Source organism: Vigna unguiculata, chromosome 6 (genome assembly GCF_037176805.1).
Source record: "Vigna unguiculata cultivar grain cowpea cultivar isolate G323 ecotype 2 chromosome 6, ASM3717680v1, whole genome shotgun sequence".
NCBI lineage: Eukaryota > Viridiplantae > Streptophyta > Magnoliopsida > Fabales > Fabaceae > Vigna > Vigna unguiculata.
Window position 1 is genome coordinate 6,236,876 of NC_140797.1, and position 19,604 is coordinate 6,256,479.

Sequence of the window (19,604 nt, forward strand, 5' to 3'; positions counted from 1 at the left end):
GAGTATGGCTCCGATCCCCAACCCCGATGCATCACACTCCACCACGAATTCTTCTGCAAAGTTAGGCAAGGCCAATAGCGGAGCTGAGGTTACCCTCTTCTTGAGTTCTTCAAAAGCCATTTGTGCCTCCGCGGTCCACTTAAAAGCATCCTTTTTTGTAAGGTCTGTTAAAGGTTTCGCCACCTTCCCATAATCTTGAATAAATTTCCTATAATATCCAGTCAGCCCAAGGAACCCCCTAACTCCTTTAACACTCTTAGGAACCGGCCAATCAACAACTCCCTGCACCTTTGCTGGATCGACTGCCACTCCTTCTCCAGAGACAATATGGCCAAGGTATTCCACACATCTTTGAGCAAACCAACATTTTTTCTGATTTGCAAAAAACGTATGTTGCTCCAACACCGACAACACCTCTTGTAAGTGTTTCAAGTGATCAATCCAGTTTGGACTATAGACTAAAATATCGTCAAAAAAGACCAACACATACCGTCTAAGCTTCCCCCGGAACACCTCATTCATCAAAGCCTGAAATGTCGATGGGGCATTCATTAGGCCAAAAGGCATTACAAGATACTCATAATGTCCTTCATGGGTCCGAAAAGCGGTCTTGTGGATATCCTCTTCTCGCATCCGCACTTGATGGTACCCCGATTTCAAGTCTAATTTCGTAAAGAATTTGGCCCCATGGAGCTCATCCAATAATTCTTCTATCACTGGAATTGGGAATTTATCAGGTATAGTTGCTTTATTCAGTGCCCTATAATCAACACACATGCGCCAAGATTGATCCTTCTTGCGAACAAGAATGACCGGGCTGGAAAAAGCACTATTGCTATGCCTTATAACTCCATTATCCAATAAATCCTTGACCTGCCTTTCTATCTCATCCTTCTGGTAGTGTGCATAACGATAAGGACGAACATTCACTGGACCTTGTCCTTGAAACAAGTTTATACAATGTGACTTGGCGCGTATGGGTGGAAGCCCCTTTTTCTCTTGGAACACTTGCACAAATATATCCAAGATGGCATCGATTTCTTCTCGTTGTTGATCATTAAGATGGCTTAATCGATCTTCTTCTTCCTTTGGGCGACGAATATCAAGGCGCATCATGAGCCCATCCACCTGCCTTGAATTGCTACCAACCAAGCCATGCAGTGCTGTTTAAGAGGTCCAATGTTCCCAAATTCCGCGTAGAAGTACTGCAGTACCTTGAACATTTATTTTCATGGTCTGTAGCTTCCAATCCACCACCATTTCTCCTAGAGAAGTCAACCACGCAATCCCCAACACCATATCAATGTCTTGTAGATCAAATGAAAAAGCATCCAAGACACACTGCAACCTACCCAACTCCATCGGGAGATTACGACATATGCCGCTTGTGTCAGCACGATGGTCGTCGCCCATCAAAATGCGCATGCTAGGCGTGGGCTCCTTCTTCCACCCCATTGACTGCACTAATTTTCTTGAGATAAAGTTGTGTGTTGCGCCGCTATCCACCAAAACGCAGACTCAAATCCCGTGAATCCTTCCCTCGAGTTTCATGGTTTGTGGTTGTTCCCCCTGCCGCTGCGAAAGGCATTGTAAACTGAGGGTACTGCATTCACCATCATACGGGTCTGCGGCAGCCTCTTTGCCCTTCTGCAACTCTGGGTCATCCTCACTATCGTCCAACTCATCTGCTAACATAATCTTTAAATGTTTGTCAGGGCAAATATGTTGCGGACTGTACACACCGCCGCACTTAAAACACAAGCTTTTTTGTCTTCGTTCTAACAAGTCCCCATAGGATAAATGCTTGACCCCTCTATCGCATGGGCCATTCTTGGGTCGGTCAAACGTTTCGTTTTTTGAGTTGGGCCCAAGTCCACTTATATCTCCAACGGACCCATAATGCTTGACACCTCTATCACTGGTATGTGAAGGTTTGTTAGGAAATGTGAAATTAGACCTCATAGTGGCGTGGGACCCACCACGTGAGGCAATTCTCCCATGTGTAGGGTTGACATTGTCCTTTCCCTGCAATTCTGCATCCACCGCCCTCGTTACATTCATGAGACGAGCCCTCGACAACGTGCCCAAAGCATGTAAACTGCGTACCTTCCTCCTTATGTCTTCCTTTAATCCATGCAGAAAATAGGCAAAATATTGTTGTTCAGGAATTTTGGGTATTTCAGCTGTCAAAAATTCAAAATCCTGAATATATTGTTCAACGTCATTTGTTTGTCGTAAAGCCGTGACCTGGTCATAAGCATTCCCTTCACCTAATCCGCCATATCTATCCAACAAGGCTTGTTTGAATTGATCCCACGATAAATCTTCTTCCTCATTTATCAATGAATTAAAGAAGTGGATGGTTCCTCTCTCCATACATAGATGCGCCAAATGGAGGCGAACTTCATCGGTAGTCTCTTGCATTTGAAAGTAAACTTCCGCTCTAGTTATACACCCTGCAAGATCCTCTCCCATGAACATGGGAAGTTCCACTTTCTTGACAGATTGTCGAAATTCATCCAGTGAAGCACCCTATAACTTCTTTGGGCCTCGACCACTGCTACCCATTGTGTGCATCGATGATTTGGTTCCACCGTCTGGGGTTTTATCCATCTTCGGGATAAGGTTCCCCGAATTCTCGCTGTCAGTTCGCCATGACCCACCCACATTTTTGGAAAGGATTTCCAACAACCTTGACTGATTGTCAGCATTCTCTACCCGTAAAGTCTCCATTGCCTTGTGATTCTCGAGCGCCTGAAGACGCATAGCATCCATGAAATATTTCAGGTTGGTCATTTCTTTTTCCAACATATCTAAACGTGAATCCATGGCTATTCCCGTTTCCGGTGGCTCCGACGTTGAATCGCTGTCATCTACGGTCTGTTTCTTGCCGGTCTTCTTCCTCGGGGGCATCCACAGGGCAGGTCGGACCACTGATGCAGACCGCCACCAACAAATAATATAAAGATAGAAAAAAACTAGGTAAAGGTGGAATAGATACGGTAATAGTATTATTTATCGCTGAAATCGACAAAAAAGATGTAGTAGAAAGGATACGTCTTTCTAATACCCCAGAGCACAGCTCCTTGCAGAGTAGCATAACAACTACTCGGTCCAACCATAACACCTTTTTTTCCTCCCCCCACTACTCTCGTACCTCCTTAATAAAGGGATTCTATTCTCTCTCTATAACTAATTCTTTTTGCCAGCTCATTTTTTTCCTTTTCTTTTGTAAACAATCCACTCTTTGGGCTTTGTGGCTGCTTCTTGGACAATCCTTTCTTCCGGCCCAATGCTTACTACTTGATCCCCATCAGAAATCCCTTGGAGGTTCACAGTATTACGTAACCTTCATTGATGACTCTACAAGAAAGGTATGGGTTTATTTTCTTAAAAATAAATCTGATGTATTTTCTGTGTTTAAAAGGTGGAAAAAGGAGGTTGAGACTCAAACATGTTTAAAGATTAAAAGTTTGAAGTCTGATAATGGTGGAGAATATGACAGTAGTCAATTCAAAGAGTTTTGTTCAAAGAACGGGATCAGAATGATCAAGACGGTTCCAAGAACACCAGAGCAAAATGGTGTGACAGAAAGAATGAACAGAACCTTAAATGAGAGCAAGATGTATGAGAATCCAGTCAGGATTACCCAAGGTATTTTGGGCAGACGCAATAAGCACAACAGCCTATCTCATAAACAAAGGACCATCAGTTCCTTTAGGCTATTAGTTACCGGAAGAAGTATGGTCTGGAAATGAGGTAAACCTTTCACATTGAAAGTATTTTGTTGTGCTTCATATATTTTGTTGAACTCTAATAGTAGAGATAAATTGGACCTTAAGACAAAGCGATGCTATTTCATTGGTTATGGATCTGACATGTATGGCTACAGGTTTTGGGATGACCAAAATAAGAAAATTATCAGAAGTAGAAATGTTACTGTTAATGAAAACATGTTCTATAAAAACAGGACTGCCGAATTTGCAAATGCAAATAAACAGTTAGAGCAGGTATCATAGAAGAAATTTAAAAATGTGATGTAGTCAACAGAAGGCAGAATACAGATGTAGAGTTTGAGTCTGAGTCTGGGTCAGAACATGAACAAAGAGTAGAGTCAGTAACTCCTGAAATACCGATTAGAAGATATAGCATAATAGTTGTAGCACCAGAAAGGTACTCTCCTTCATTGCATTACTTGTTGTTGACTGATGCTGGTGAGCTAGAGCATTTTGCTGAGGCTATGCAGGGAGATGAATCTATTAAGTGGGAGCTAGCAATAGAAGATGAGATAAAGTCTCTTTAGAAGAATAAGACATGGTCTTTAACCAAGCTTCCAGAAGGAAAGAAGGTTTTGCAAAACAGGTGGGTCTATTGGTAAAAAAAAACTGATGGCAACAAATGATATAAGACTAGACTCGTAGTGAAAGGGTTCCAACAGAGACAAGGAATTGACTTCACAGAAATTTTCTCTCCTGTCGTCAACATGACTACCATCAATATTATCTTGAGTATAGTAGCTATAGAAAATCTTCATATGGAGCAGTTAGATGTGAAAATTACATTCCTACATGGGGATCTTGAGGAAGAAATCTTTATGGCACAACCAAAAGGTTTTGAAGTACAAGGCAAAGAGAATCTTGTATGCAAGCTTCATAAAAGTTTGTATAGATTGAAACAAACACCGAGACAGTGGTACAAGAAGTTTAATGAGTTTACGAGAACTCAGGATTTCACAGAAGTGAAGAAGATCATTGTTGTTACGTGAAGAAATACGTTTACAGTTATATCATTCTTGCCTTGTATGTTGACGACATGTTGATTGTTGGTGCTAATATGATGGAAATTGACAGGTTGAAGACACAATTCTCAGGAAATTTTGAAATGAATGATTTTGGTTCAGCCAAGCAAATTCTTGGTTTGAGAATCTCCAGGGATAGATCCGAAGATATGTCGTCTTCGCAAATATTTATATGCCCTAAAAGAGTGTCCAAGGGCTTGTGTTGGAAAATTTAGCAATGTTGTTCAACAATTTGATATGACTCGGTGTGAGGTAGATTATTCAGTTTTTTATCTTCACTCAAGTGCTGGATGTGTCTGCTTAATAGTGTATGTTGATGACATCATTCTTACCGGTAGTGATAACCATGGCATCTCTCAGATGAAACATCTTTGTGATTATTTTCAGACCAACGATCTTGGAAAACTTAGATATTTCTTGGGTATTGAGGTGGCACAGTCCGACAAAGATGGTATTGTTATATCTCAAAGAAACTATGCCATAGATATTTTGGAGAAAACTGGGTTGGTGAGTTCAAAGTTTGTTGATACACCCATGGATCACAATACTAAACTTCAACCAAATCAGGGGGAGCCTATATTTGATCATGAGCAATATAGAAGATTAGTTGGGAAATTGAATTATCTTACCGTTACTCGTCCTAACATTTCCTTTGCAGTCAGTGTGGTAAGCCAATTTCTTAATTTCTCATGTGAAGATCATTGGAATGCAGTCATTCATATCTTGACGTATATTAAAAGATCTCCTGGAAAAGGATTGTTATATGGTTCTAATAACCATACAAGAGTTGTTTGCTATTCAGATGCTAATTGGGCAGGATCTCCTTCTGATAGAAGATCTACATTTGGGTATTGTGTCTCCATTGGTGGTAACTTGATCTCGTGGAAAAGTAAGAAACAGAGTGTCGTAGCAAGATCTAGGGCAGAAGTAGAATATAGAGTTATGGCCTCAACTGCCTGTGAACTTGTTTGCCTTAGGCAATTGCTTAGAGAGTTACAATTTGGAGATGTTACTCAAATGACACTTGTGTGTGACAATCAGGCTGCTCTTCATATTAGCTCTAATCCTGTCTTTCATGAGAGGACCAAACACATTGAGATTGATTGTCATTTCTTTCAAGAAAAGATTATGTCTGGAGACATCAAGACTGAGTTTGTTAACTCAAGTGATCTGTTAGCAGATATTTTTACTAAGTCTTTACGGGCCTAAAATTGATTATGTTCGTAACAAGCTTGGCACATACGATTTGTATGCTCCAGCTTGAGGGGGAGTGTTAGATATTGTTTGATAATATTAAGATATTGTTAGATATTGTTAATCACAATATCAAACAATATCTTCTATTTACTCTATTTTTTTTTTCAATTGCTCTTTTAATTGTACATCTCTCTATTATAAATAAATTAACCTATGTGTGGTTTATACACAAGGGAGATTAATCTCAAACCCTATTCTCTTTCTTCTCAACATAAGATATTTATATGGAGCAACCTCCTGGATTTGTAGCTCAAGGGGAGTCTTCAGGAATTGTATATCGTGTTCGCAAATATTTATATGGCCTAAAATAGTCTCCTAGGGCCTAATTTGAAAAATTTAACAGCGTTGCTCAACAATTTGGCATGACTTGAAGTGAGGTCGATCATTCAGTTTTCTATCATCACTCAAGTATTGACACACCCATAGATCCTAATACCAGGCTCCTACCAAATCAGGCGGAGCGTATTTCAGATCCTAAGCAATATAGAAGATTGATTGGAAAATTAAATTACCTTATAGTCACTCGTCCTTACATTTCCTTTGCAATAAGTGAGGTGAGCCAATTTCTAAATTCTCAATGTCAAGATCATTGGAATGTAGTCATCTTATATTAAAGTACAATAAATAATCTACTGAAAAAGGTTTGTTATATGGTTTCAATAATCATACAAGAATTGTTTGCTATTCAAATGTTGATAAAAGATCTACTTTCGGGTATTGTGTCTCCATTGGTGGTAACTTGATTTCTTGGAAAAGCAAGAAACAAAGTGTTATGGCGAAATCTATTGCAGAAGCAGAGTATAGAGCTATGGCCTCAGCCACTTATAAACTTGTTTAGCTTAAGCAATTGTTCAGAGAGTTACAACTTCGAGATGTCACTCAAATTACACTTATACGTAATAATCAAGTCGCACTTCATGTCAGTTCTAACCCTATTTTTCATGAGAGGACCAAACACGTTGAGATTAACTGTCATTTCATTCGAGAAAAGATTGTATCTAGAGACATCAAGATTGAGTTTGTTGAATCAAATGATCAGTTAGCAGATATTTTCACTAACTCTTGAAGGGAGCCGAGAATTAATTATATTTGTAACACGCTTTAGTACATATGACTTATATGCACCATCTTAAGGGGGAGTTTTTCCCAATATTTAATAGTGTGAAAAGAAGTGTTAAAAACATATAAACCAGGCTCTTCAGCTAACAACTTTAACTTTCAAGGCCAAAGCAATGTTGTGGGTGTATAAAATTTTACTATCCCATAGTCTAGTGAGGTTAGAACTTGCTGAGAAATTATATCAAACCCCTAATTAGGGATGTGAAATATTTTCATATTGGTTGAGAGTTTGGTAACATCAAATTGGTTCTAGAGTAAATCAACCCTTAAATAATGTACAATTTATTCTAATAACAAAAGCTCCTGATTTTTTTTATCTATATAATTATCACCCAATGCACAAATTATAGTAGAATAATATTTTAAAAAAATTGATCTTTAAATATACTTTTAAAATATGAAGTCCAAACTAGGGATTTGGAGGTAGTCATTCAAAATTTCTAAACTAGCGAATGTTTACATTCAGTCAAGAGCAATAAACATATCAAAAGAAATACTAACTCAACAAAAAATGAAGTGCAGTATTTCACACAGCATCCGAAAACATACCTTCAACCTTGACATCATCATTACTTTGGCTCAAGTAGGAAGAGTTCTTAACTGTACTTGAGCAAGATTTTCCACATGTTGAACCCATATCATGCATATAAATTATACCAATAAAAATTTCAGTACAAAATAATAAAAACAGACTTTTATCACACTATATGATAGTACCTGAGGTTAATCTGGAGATTTCTAGATTATTGATTTCTACCTTCTTTGTTTCTTCATAACTGAGATGTTGCACCAAAGAATTGGCAGATTCATAAATGATTGATTCAAATAATCACATTTAAAAGGGTGAATTGTACCTTACTACATCAGAGAAGGGAGCTTCTTCTTTCAGCATAAGCTCAGCAGTTAGAGAAAATTCTGCAAGAATAACATGTAATGGGTTTTAAAATGTAGAACAATAATAGGGACTTGAGTATTATGGGAGTGCCTATGTCCCACATTAATATGAGATGCTTAGTAGAGGATGTAAGTATCTGCTTCTCTCCCAAAACAACTAGCTTTTAAGGGGTGTATTCCCTTAGTGCTTGGATGTTTATAAAAGAACTTAATGTTTAAAAATGACCAAATACATGTAATAGACATCATCTTGTTAGAGATTCCACATCAACCTAATCAAATTATAATATGTAAGTAAATACAAATCTCACTTTACTAAGTGAGTATTGTGAGTTTGAGTTAAGGTTAATATATACTTTCTAAGATATGTAACACCTCAAAAAATTGGTGTCACATAGTCCTGTTAGCATAACCGGCAGGTCGTCTAACAAGACATGAACACTAAAGTCCTCTACTAGTACCATGGCCTCTACTAGTTCCCTTCTACATAGGACAGCAATGATCTTGTTTACAATCCTCACAAACAAAACTCCCAAATTGAGAATTTCAAGCCCAAAATCTGGATTTTTTGGCAGTCCAATAGCTCAAAGTGCACTCAAAACAAAAAATCTATCACAATGGAAGGAATCATATGGTGATGAACATCGAAAATTACAAACATTTGCAATTAGAGTATTGAGTTTGCCTTGTAGTTCATCCATATGTGAGCATAACTGGAGTGCTTTTGTAAAGGGTAAGAATTCCTATTCATGACAGTGATTTTATAATTATTTTTTAGAGGCTACTATAAGGTGTTAATTAATTTTGTAATTATTTAGATCCACACCAAAAAAAGGAATCGTCTATAGCAAAAGACCATGAATAACGTGGTGTTTGTAATGGCTAATTCAAGATTGACGAAGAAGAAGGATGTTAGGAAAGCACTACAACATGGATGATCTGACTTCTGACGATGAATGGACTATGGAGGAAATTGAAGCAAGTTCAAGTTTAGATGATTCATATGAAGACATCTTAGTTGAAGTTAGAGAAAATGAAGATGCTAGCAAAGGTGGTGTTACCTATGGATGATTTGGAGGTTCCTCCAATTTTACCAACTTCTAGTAATGCATTTAATATCTTAATAGAAACAAACTAATCAAGTTCTGCATGCAAAATCTCAAAACATTATGACTTTTAGTTATCGAGAAACAAACCTTTTTTGGCTTCATGACCCTTAACCATGGCAAACAATTCATCCCTGCTCTTTCCCATAACATGAGACAAATCCTGGGTGCGCATATGAACAATTACATTATGCATTCAAATGATAGTTGCATGAATAATTTCGTGACATAGTTCTCAAGTTGTCTTACCGGGAGAGGAAAACATGGTGAATTCATATATACAACATTATAGTGGTCAATACACTGAGATTTGCTTTTAGTTCCAACATATTCTGCGACTTCATTCCAATTCCCAAATCCATACATCTCAATAGCCTATGAGAAAAATACATTTAGAAACATAATTTTACATAACATGCGATATGTAATAAAAAGACAAAAATCATTTAGGATACAGTTTAACGTTAAGAAAAAGAAACAAGGAGTCTTCCCCGTACTCAAATCTCATACCTCTAGAAGTAAGATCTCTTCATCTGCATTCCAATCTGGACATATAAGTGGAAAAGATAGATTATCCTGTACCGAAAAGAAAATAATGTAAAATTTGACATTGGATGCACATATGTTGTGTTAGAATTATTACTTCTATGTAGTATCATTAAGCCTATGTATAGGGTGTAGAGTGTGGGAAACCTCCTACTGCTGTATCTAGTTCTGCACCTAGGGTCCTAATTGTAGTCTCTTAGTCTTCTATGTTGATGAAGGATTGACCCCAACTAAGGATGGAGGCACATGCTTAAAAAAGACTAAGCATGTTTAGAGAGGAAGTTCACTAATCCTTCATCTCTTTCATTTGTGTTTGTTATTTTTGATTCCCTAAGTTGACTTAGTTGAATCAACTTTAGTTGACTTGTTGACCTTTGACTAGGTTTAACTTGTTGAATATAGTTGACTTTACTTAAGCCAACATGGTAATCTATGTTTATTTGCTTTGTAGGTTAATTAGGAGTAAGAAAGCAATGTTAGGTGGCGCATGGTGAATGGGGAGCATAAATGATGTGGAGGAGAGAGTAAAGCAAAGGCATAAAGCATAAAGTAAAAGGCATAAAACAAGTGTACCTATGTACCTTTGGTCTCCTTTGTTTTTAGCACACTTTGGCCACTTTTTGGAGACATATGAGACACATTCTTTGTCTCCTTTTGTGGTAGAACGAAATTAGCCTTGCACACACAATAGTTAGCTCTTTTGTCTCTCATTTTTTGTAACCTTATTTGATGTAGTTTCTAGAAGCTAGGGTTAGGTTTTTGTAGAGACATCATGAGGTATCTTTTATTTGCTTAGAGACCCCTAAACTCTTCTATATAAGGGGTGCTCCTAGACATGTAAAAGGGTTGTTGAACATTTTGAAGTAAAAAACACTCTTGTGTCTCAACCATTTGTGAGAGTTTCCTCCCTAGGGAGTGAATACTTTTAAGCCTTATCTTGCATAGCAAGTGGCGGCACACATCCACTCATCTTCAAGGTTGCCATGGCTTCTAGCCTAGCCTTGTAGTGGCGTGCTTCTCACATTTTTACCATTTCTTTCCATTCCATTTTATGTTTCCTTCTTCCTTAATTGTTCTAGGTTTTCTATGGTTTATGTGCTTTCCATTTCCTTTTTGTTTTGAAGAAATCCATCATCTTCTTCTCATGAGCTTTGTGAAAGAAACCTTCACATCTAGATAGCATGCTATCTTAATGTCTAGTGGAAATTTTCAAAAAGCTTTCTTAAACAACTTTACCATATTCATAACTCTAAAAAGAAACAAGATAATCCTTCATCATTTGGTATCTAGAGCTTAGGTTATCTTGAATATGGTGTTTTTAATGTACTAACCTTGTCTTGTTGTAGCTATCTTAGTATGGTTCAAATCCACTTCCATGACACATAAAAACAGTGTTGGCAAAAAAAAAGTGACGATTTTAAAACATTAAACTGCACCAACTCAGCGGTCCAAAAATTATGTTTTCGGTGTCCAAAGAAAGCTCTTTGAGTCTAGTTTCCAGAAAAAAAAAAAGAACCAACGCATTTGGAGTTCTGCGGAGAAAGTTATGATCAAATTAGTGAGCAAAGGTCAGATCTACCAAGAATATGTGAATCAGCGTTTTCAGGTTCTATTGTGGCAGTTTGGCTAAGGTTTTTGCACCTCTTTAAGCTCCTAAATGTGGTTGGATAACATGTCTTTGGATGCTTAGTCTTTGAGCCTCAAATCCATGAGTTTAAATGCATGATAGCTACATGTTTGTGTCTTTGTGTATGTCATGTTGAATCTTTAAATGTGCCTAACTTTTGCTTGAGTCATATGTCATATGTTAACTTGAAGTTGTCTTGTTCTTGTGTTTCCAAGTATTTAAATGTTGCTTTCACTTTATGTCTTGCTTGATGTATACTCCATGAAATTGATTTTGGCCTAAATCTTGAGGAACTAAGTGTCCAAGCTACCTAAAACTCTTTCTCACCATTTTATAAAACTAGTTGTAAAAGAAGAAAATTTTGCACCAATTTTTGCCTAAAAAACGAGAGCAACCTTGCTCCTTGGTGAACTAAAAGTGTGTTTTTCACTAGGTGTTACGCTACTAGTTTTCATACTTGAGAATTGGGTGATATTGTCTAATTAGTTTCATACTTTAACTTGGTTATGATCTTTCTTGGTGTATGCATGATTTAAGACCCGAAGATGCTTGTCAAGTACTTTCTTGGTTATGATTTGTTGTAGGAATCATGACAAGTTCATCAAATGCACCTACTCTAAACAAAAACAATACATTGATGAGAGTGTTTCGGGATTTAGAGTTGTCTAGGAAGGAGTCCTTTGAACAATGAGAAAAGAAAAGGAGCAAAGTGACCTAAGAATCCAAGAGCACATTCAAAGGCTTGAAGCTAAAGAGCAAGAAAGAGAGACTAGGAAAAGACGGCATTCTAGGTGCAACCCATCACAAGAGAAGCAAACTCCAAAGATTCCTAAGTTCTATGGTGGAAGTGATCAAAAAATCTTCCTTGATTAGAAAGCTAAGGTTGATCAAATTTTCAATGAAAATCATGTAAAGGATCAAGCACAAGTTGATCTAGTAGTTTTAGGATTTTTGGAGTATGCCAATACTTGGTGGCATAAAGTTTGTAAGAATTATGACCAAGGGCCAACAGCGGCTTCTTGGATGGACATTAAAACTCTTATGCGCGCTAGATTTGTTCCTCCCTCCTATAGGAAGGAACTTCTTTTGAAGCTCTAAAGGCTTCACCAAGGTTCTATGAGTGTGAGTGAGTACTTTAAAGAATTAGAGTCTCAAATGCATAGGGTTGAAATAAAAGAAACTAACAAAGAGAAAATAAAAAGATTTGTGAGTGGTCTTAGGAGAGACATACAAGACCAAGTAGAGTTGTATGAGTACTCCACTCTTGAAAATGTTTTCACACTTGCCCTTAGGATTGAAATTCAATTGAAAAGAAAAAGAAGGGCAAGGAAGAGTTACTCACCCAACCACTACTTTAGTCACTCATGGAAGGGAAAGGATAAAAAGAAACATGATAAGTTCCCTTCTAACTCTCATCAAGAACCACCAAGTAAAAGTAAGTCACAAATCACATTCACCATTCCACTTCTTCAAGATCAAGTTCCATTAAATGTTTTAAATGTTTGGGTTATAATTGTTGGGTTTTTTTAATAAACATAAATATATTAGCCGTTGGGTGGTTAATGTACTAGTCGTTGGATAGTTAATGCACTAGCTGTTGGGTAGTTAATGTACTAGTCGTTTATAGTCGTTGGGAGTACAACGGACGAAAATTGTAAGCCTATAAATTGTATTGTTGATGGCATGAATAAACACAATGCAAAGTGAATAAGTTTTCCATTCTAGAGCCTCTTTCTCCTAACAATAATCACATTGCTTTAAATTGCCCAACCAAGAGGACCGTGATCTTAAAGAAGAGTAATGATGTTGAAAGTGAACACTCATCTCCCCTTTCTCTTTCAAAAGAATCTTCTTCCTCTAGCAAAACTAAAATTTTTTAGAAAGACCCTATGTTATTAAGGTGCATGATATGTCAAGATCAAAGTGAGCTTGAGCCAACTCAAAGAAAAAACATTTTTCAATCTAGATGCAAAATTAACAAACGGGTTTGCTCTCTAATTATTGATGGAGGAAGTAGTACCAATGTAGCTAGCACAAGGTTGGTGGAAAAGCTTAGCTTAGAGACCATTCTTTATGCTAAGCCCTACAAGCTTGCTTGGATAAGTAAAGAGGGAGAGGTCTTGTAAGGAGGGGGAGGTCCCTAAACCTCTCCGGTTTTTGGTTATTGAAATAATACACATGTTATCTCTTCCTTTTCCTTACTGTTTTATTGGATACTATCATCTTCGAATAAATAAAAAACAAAAATAATAGGGTATAATTGATTGTACATTAGCTTAAGTGTCGTGGCTTCTGTTGTGAGTAATAGATTAGTCTCTGCAGACTGTAATTAGTTATGTCAGCAGCAGTTTGTTAACAAAGCAGTCATGTCAGGTATTATAGTTTACTTTTCTGATATAATAACTGTCAACTCTGTTACTAGCAGTTGTAACTGCTTCTAATCTCCGTACCACATGTACCTGTTGAGATATTCAGAAAATCGATGACAGAAGAACTCTTTAGTTCTTAGTTTCTCGAATTTTAGAATTCACAGCCAATATCTTAGTAAAATATGAAGATGCAAATTATGTTACAGTAGTACCATAAATATGGAAAGGAACAATGTGAAGAAGTTTACCATAACCCGATACGGATGATTGCTTTTGTGGGGTGTCACCTCAGCACCAACAGAGAAGCACTCTATGCAGAGGTCAAAATCTTGACAGACAGCACACTTGATGCGAATCCTCCCCGAAATATCTTTGTTACAATAATTACAGTGATAAAGAGATACCTTGCTATTAGTTATACCTTGGCCTACCACATTTAGAAAAAGGTGTTAAAGAATATGCTAATGGACCTTTTGGAAAGAAGGGCACCCATGTGATGTGATCATAACAAAATCACCTGTAGGTAAAGTTTCTGAAGCAGCCCTTTTTCTCTTTAACCTAAGAAAGCAATGAAAAAAACATTACAACAAAAAATATGTAGCACCTAGTAGGAAGCATTCAAGAAGAATTTCAATGTATCCATGGGCATGCCCACAAACAAAAATCTACATTCTAGGACCAAAAATAGTATACATTTATCTTTTAAGTCAGCAAAAAAATAAACTGACAATGTGTAGAACTTCCAGTTTTTTCCTCATTTCCATCAACCTGAAAACAAGCATCTTATTGACAAAAGCTTTTATAGATTCCCTTTCATTCAAAATCTTGACCCTGTGCCCATGTATGTCTCACAGCTGATGCCCAAACATACTACAAATCCATGTTTCCTCAACATTTTAAATTACGATCATAGATACTACTAAATCTCTTCCTTACATTTATGTTTGCCAGTATATTCACTTTGATTAATAAATATAGTGTGTAGTCACTCCAAACTCAAATCTTGATCCCGGTACACCCAAATCCTCTTCATCACCAATTAAACAATACACTGTCTATATTGTTAGAACATGAAATGATACCTCCTACGTCCAGTCAATCAAGTCTGTGAAAAACTCGAAACCCTCGATTAATTTAAGTTGACCATCGAACTTAAAGCTTGACTAATTTCATGGTACCAAATTCCACACATCAAAATTGAAACAAAAGAAAAAAGCACGAGTATAGCATTAAAAAGAGTTGCAAAGCACGTTCCATAACACGACATTGTAAACCCTGTCTTTGTAAATAATTTCCCTTGTCACCAAGCTTGATTAATTTCACAGTGAGGAAGTTGGAAACGCGAAAATGGAAACAAAAGCGTAGTAATCGAAAAAGGAAAGCAACCTGTGGTTAGGATCATCGTCGGCGGGGCCCGACGCCGACGCAGCACGGCAGCGACCCATTTCTTGACGCCACTTACTGCCGCTAAAAGGAATGGTGCTCCGATACGGAAGAAAATAGGTGAAATTTTGAAAAAAAGGTTGAAGGAATAAAAGAAATACAGAATAAATAAATGAAAATAACTTAAAAACCAGAATACGGAGGTCATTTTTTTTTTCTTTTTAATGTTCTTTTCTCTTGTATCTTCTAGGCTTACTTAATAATTTAATCTTCTAATTTATTAGTTTCATTCACTATGGTTTTCTTATTATTATTCGATTCAATTTAATTTTTTAATTTTTTAAAAAATTTAATTTGATCCTCTTATTATTTTTTATTTAATTTAATCCTTCTATTTTTTTTTAAACAATCCAATTTTGTTTTTCTTTATTTCAAACAAAATTAGTAATTAAGCTTTATTACACCTTAGGTGGAGTGATTTAGATATATACGAGACAGATATTTATCCAACGAGTATAGTACATATATTTATCGAACAAGTAAGGTACAGAGAAACTACTAATCGTACCCTACTGGTTTCATTGACATCCTTGATTAAATTATTTGCTTTTGTTAATTTCAAAACTTTTAATCAAGGGATAGTCTGGTGATTCTAGATTATAATTAAACTCTTAAGTCTGAATAGATTATCATGCATCAAATCTTTGGATTGGATTCAAGCAACTTGAACAAGACTCTCGGCGTGTTTGGAAACACTTTGAGAAAATTGATTCTATTTGATGTGGGAAAATCAATTTTTGTTGATGAAGAAGCTAGAAAGAGTTGCTTCTTTGTGAATTTTCTATCTACAAATGATTTTAGAATTTGATTTTGGGTGCCTCTTGTAAGATCTACTTGAAAAATTTAAATAATTATTTAATAAATGTGGGTAATGAAAAACTTTATGACATTTAATGTGAGGAGTTATGATAACTACAATTCCAGAGGATTATTGGGATGTGTGGCGCTTGGTGGTGAGGTTCGTTATGCCAAGCGATGTAACTCAATTTCAGTATCAGTTTTGGAGATGTAAACTTGAAGTTTAAATTATGTTTATTAGGACTCGTTAAAATATGTTTTAATTTTTCCATATTTTGGAAAAATCATTATAATAAATGTAATTTTGATTTTATATCTTATTTTTTTTTATTTTAAATTAGTAATATCCACTCGAGATGTTACGTCTCTAAATAATTTATTAGCATGAATTAATTTTAGAAATTGATTTCGGATGTTTTCGAAGTGAAACCAAACATATTAAAAAATAAAAGAAAACCAAAAGGAATCTTCAAATATCTTGTTGCACAATTAACCTTAGTATTTTTGTTCAAGAAACGAAAACATTTCAAGTTGAAGAACCACTATAATGATGACAAGCTGAGAATTAAAAACCACAAGTAGAGATAACCTAGTCACCTGAACAACCGAAAAGCAAAGTTCAATATCTCTATTAACTAACGAAGTAGAATATGTCTATTTGTTAGTTGCTTGCAAATCTTAAATGAAAACAAAACCAACTAAAAGATTATAGAAATTCGAGAGTAACGTTCTTATACTGTTTGATAGGGTGAGCAATTTTGAAGAGTCCATAAATAATATTTTTTCTAATAAATAGATGTTGGTTCTTCCGAAAAAAACAATAAGCCCGTAATTAGAGATGTGGAAAACTTTCTAAGCCTTCAAAATTCTCTGAAATACTTGATACTTAAAGTTTCTTAATGTCGGCATTAAATTGAATAAATAAATGAATGGCAACAACAACAAAATAATTAAACCAACTCACAATTAAAAAATAGTAAAAACATTGAGCAAATATTTAAAAAACATCATTTGGGTAGCATGACATGGGCTATGGGGTCTCTCGTTGTCTTCCATTTCTTGAACTGTTTAGAAGCAGCTTTCAGTGCTCTTGCCCATCGCTGGATCAAACCAAAAACGCAAATTATTTCCAATAGATAATGACATTCAACATTTTGCCCCATTCATCCCCAAAATTCTCAACAGTTGTATGAAAAAGTGTATGGAAAATAATTTCATAACAGAAGGTTTGTGAATTTTTTCACATGTTTATTCAGAATTTCAGATTTCTCAACATAAAGGATAAAAAAAAATCAATTTCCATAAAACATTACGATGAAATTAAAAATGCCAGAAACCCAGATAAATTATCAGTTCAACTTTTATATACCTTGGACGACTTTTACTCCTTATTTAGCTTGCAACTCATCTAATTTTAGGTGCAACATTAAGTAACAAAACGAGTACAAAAAAACTAAGATAAAGCATGAACAACCAAAGCTTACGAAGCGGAACGGCAGTTTGAAAATTCCATGATTGTTTACAAAGAAAAATACCAATTTCCTCAAACCGAAAGTAAAATGTAACAGAAACAAAAGTCACCTTGTTCATGATGGGGTTGCAAGCACCTTTGAAGGGTGTTGGTGAGAAATCAGAAGACAGCTTCTTGTTCTTGCTCTTGCCATGTTTGTTGATGAAATGAACGTTGAGATTGAACTTTTTCCTAAGCTTTGAACCCATCTTCTTGACACTGCACCTTGCTCCCAAACCCATCTCATAAGAAAGCTTCTTTGGAGTTATGAGATCCAAATTCATTGGACTGCAGGGTGTGGGAAGCAAAGGGGACCATATTGTGCTCTGAGAGTAATCAAAGTCATAGGCAGAGTTATCCGGAAACTTGCACAGAAGCTCAATTGACATCTTTGGCACCAAATACTCCACCACTTTTGTAGTTTTCAACACCACTGCTTGTTCCTCTTCCTCTTCTTCTTGAGCTTTCTCTTTCACCGATCTTCTTCGAGATTCCATTGCAAAACACAAATGGGTATGTGAATTTTCTTTGCGCCCAACACCAATTTGGAAGCTTTCTGAAGTTGGGTAAAGGGAAAAAGGAAGAGAGAGAAACACCCACAACGACACGCAAAGTAACCGTTGTGAATTGTAATGTCTGTCGTGTCCCGAAACAACACTATTCAAGAACATTCACGTGATTTCCATTGTTTTACCCCAGTACTATTGCGTCCTCACGTAACAAAAATAAAAGAATACATAACGCCATAATAAATAAACCACCTATATCTTTTATACCCATAAAAAAATTAAGGATTTGGACGTTTGACTTGGTTTTCGTTTTAAAATTATTAAATTTAAAATGCTAAAATGACCGGATTATATCGAATAAACCACCGTTTTTGTCCTAAACTACTAGTTTTGTTTGTTTAAACTTTTTTCGAAGAAAAATGTTTTATTAATGGTTCTTCCCAGGAGATGGAACCTAGTTGGACGAAACGTTTGGAAATAGTGAAATCTCTTTTTTTTTTTTTTTTTTCAGTTTTTCACTCTTTGGTAATGTGATTAAACTTCAATGTTAAAATTTGAAATAGAATGAAGATTTATTATGCCAATACGGTTGACAAAAGCAGAAGACAAACTTAAAGTTAAAACAATATTTTGATGATGACAAAGAATCTGAAAGTTAATTGGAAGACAATCTAAAAATAAGTGTTTTTATGTTTAAAATTATCTTGTAAATAAGTTAAAGTAACTTTGATAGACTTAGAATCAATAACATACTTTTAAACCTTTGGACTCTCTTATTTTTGTAAAATTCGTTGTGATAATCGATTATCACTTAGGATAATCGATTATTTTAAGTTATGCTAATTTTTTTAAAAAACTCACTGGAATAATCGATTATAACTCCGGATAATCGATTATCTGTTTAAACTTTTGTTTTTATAAAACGCACTAGAATAATCGATTATGATAAGTGATAATCGATTATCCCTAGCAGTTTTAGACTTGGCTTTTTAGCTTCTTCACTCAGATTTCGAATGGCTTTATAGAACCCATTTTTCATTTGTAAAAACTACCTTTTTGAGAGTTAGAGTTCTAGTGCTGTGTTTGTAAAGAGTTCTCTAAGTTTTCTTAAAAGAGCTTTGAAAAGCCTAGTGTGAATGGAGCGATAACTTTTCCTAAGAGGGGTTTCTGGGAGATTGGGTGTGGTTGTTGTTCCTAGGAAAGCTGGTCAAGTTCTCTGTGTGATTCAAAGGAAGTTTACTTTCATCTCTTGTGTCTTCAAGAGAGGTGTTTTCTTTTCCTTATTCTCTTTAATCTGATTGTACTCTGATCTTTATAGTGTTTAAGTTAATCTCTTTGTTTAAAGAAATTACCAACTGGACGTAGGATCTTTTTATCTGAACCAATATAAATATTTGTGTTGAATCCTCTTCCCCATCTCTTTAATTTATCTATTGTTGCATTTAAAGGAACTACCCTTGTGTTTGGATGAGGCATTTCAATAATGCTTAGAAATTGAAATGCTTTGCATTTGAATTGCTTGCAATTAAATTTCCTTCATTTTCTAAATAACTTGTTTGGATAAAGAAATTAAAATACCTTACATTTCAATTTCTTGTTTGGAAAAAACAATTGAATTTCTTGTGAGA

The 19,604-nt window shown here is 35.8% G+C and overlaps 2 protein-coding genes across 4 annotated transcripts in view; both read right to left on the reverse strand.

The window, feature by feature from the left end:
* ADA2A (ADA2 2A) overlaps positions 1-15,256 on the reverse strand; it is a 36,411-nt gene extending 21,155 nt beyond the window's left edge. The window contains exons 1-9 of one of the 3 annotated variants that reach the window (XM_028076293.2): positions 15,103-15,256; positions 14,234-14,274; positions 13,965-14,143; positions 9,685-9,750; positions 9,424-9,549; positions 9,265-9,337; positions 8,029-8,089; positions 7,892-7,950; positions 7,724-7,774 (exon numbers count right to left, since the gene is read on the reverse strand). In XM_028076293.2, the coding sequence (XP_027932094.1) occupies positions 7,724-7,774; positions 7,892-7,950; positions 8,029-8,089; positions 9,265-9,337; positions 9,424-9,549; positions 9,685-9,750; positions 13,965-14,143; positions 14,234-14,274; positions 15,103-15,161 (715 nt within the window). In that variant the 5' untranslated portion in view covers positions 15,162-15,256. Of the gene's footprint in view, positions 1-7,723; positions 7,806-7,889; positions 7,951-8,028; positions 8,090-9,264; positions 9,338-9,423; positions 9,550-9,684; positions 9,751-13,964; positions 14,144-14,233; positions 14,275-15,102 lie in introns of all 3 variants that reach the window. The other 2 variants (XM_085675158.1, XM_085675157.1) reach the window with 2 other exon arrangements.
* A 1,533-nt stretch (positions 15,257-16,789) lies between these two features.
* Positions 16,790-18,132, reverse strand: LOC114187467 (uncharacterized). Its single transcript, XM_028075728.2, has 2 exons — positions 17,539-18,132; positions 16,790-17,057 (listed from the first exon to the last, which is right to left on the reverse strand). The coding sequence occupies exons 1-2, from the start codon at positions 17,962-17,964 to the stop codon at positions 16,965-16,967; spliced, it is 519 nt and encodes a 172-aa protein (XP_027931529.1). The 5' UTR covers positions 17,965-18,132; the 3' UTR covers positions 16,790-16,964.
* Between the last annotated feature and the right edge of the window lie 1,472 nt (positions 18,133-19,604).

Excerpts from the sequence above, each read along its gene's own strand:
- LOC114187467 (XM_028075728.2), bottom strand. The coding sequence starts at position 17,964 with ATGGAATCTCGAAGAAGATCGGTGAAAGAGAAAGCTCAAGAAGAAGAG. Across the intron at positions 17,058-17,538 it reads GCAACCCCATCATGAACAAG|CGATGGGCAAGAGCACTGAA; the intron begins GTGACTTTTGTT and ends GGTTTGATCCAG.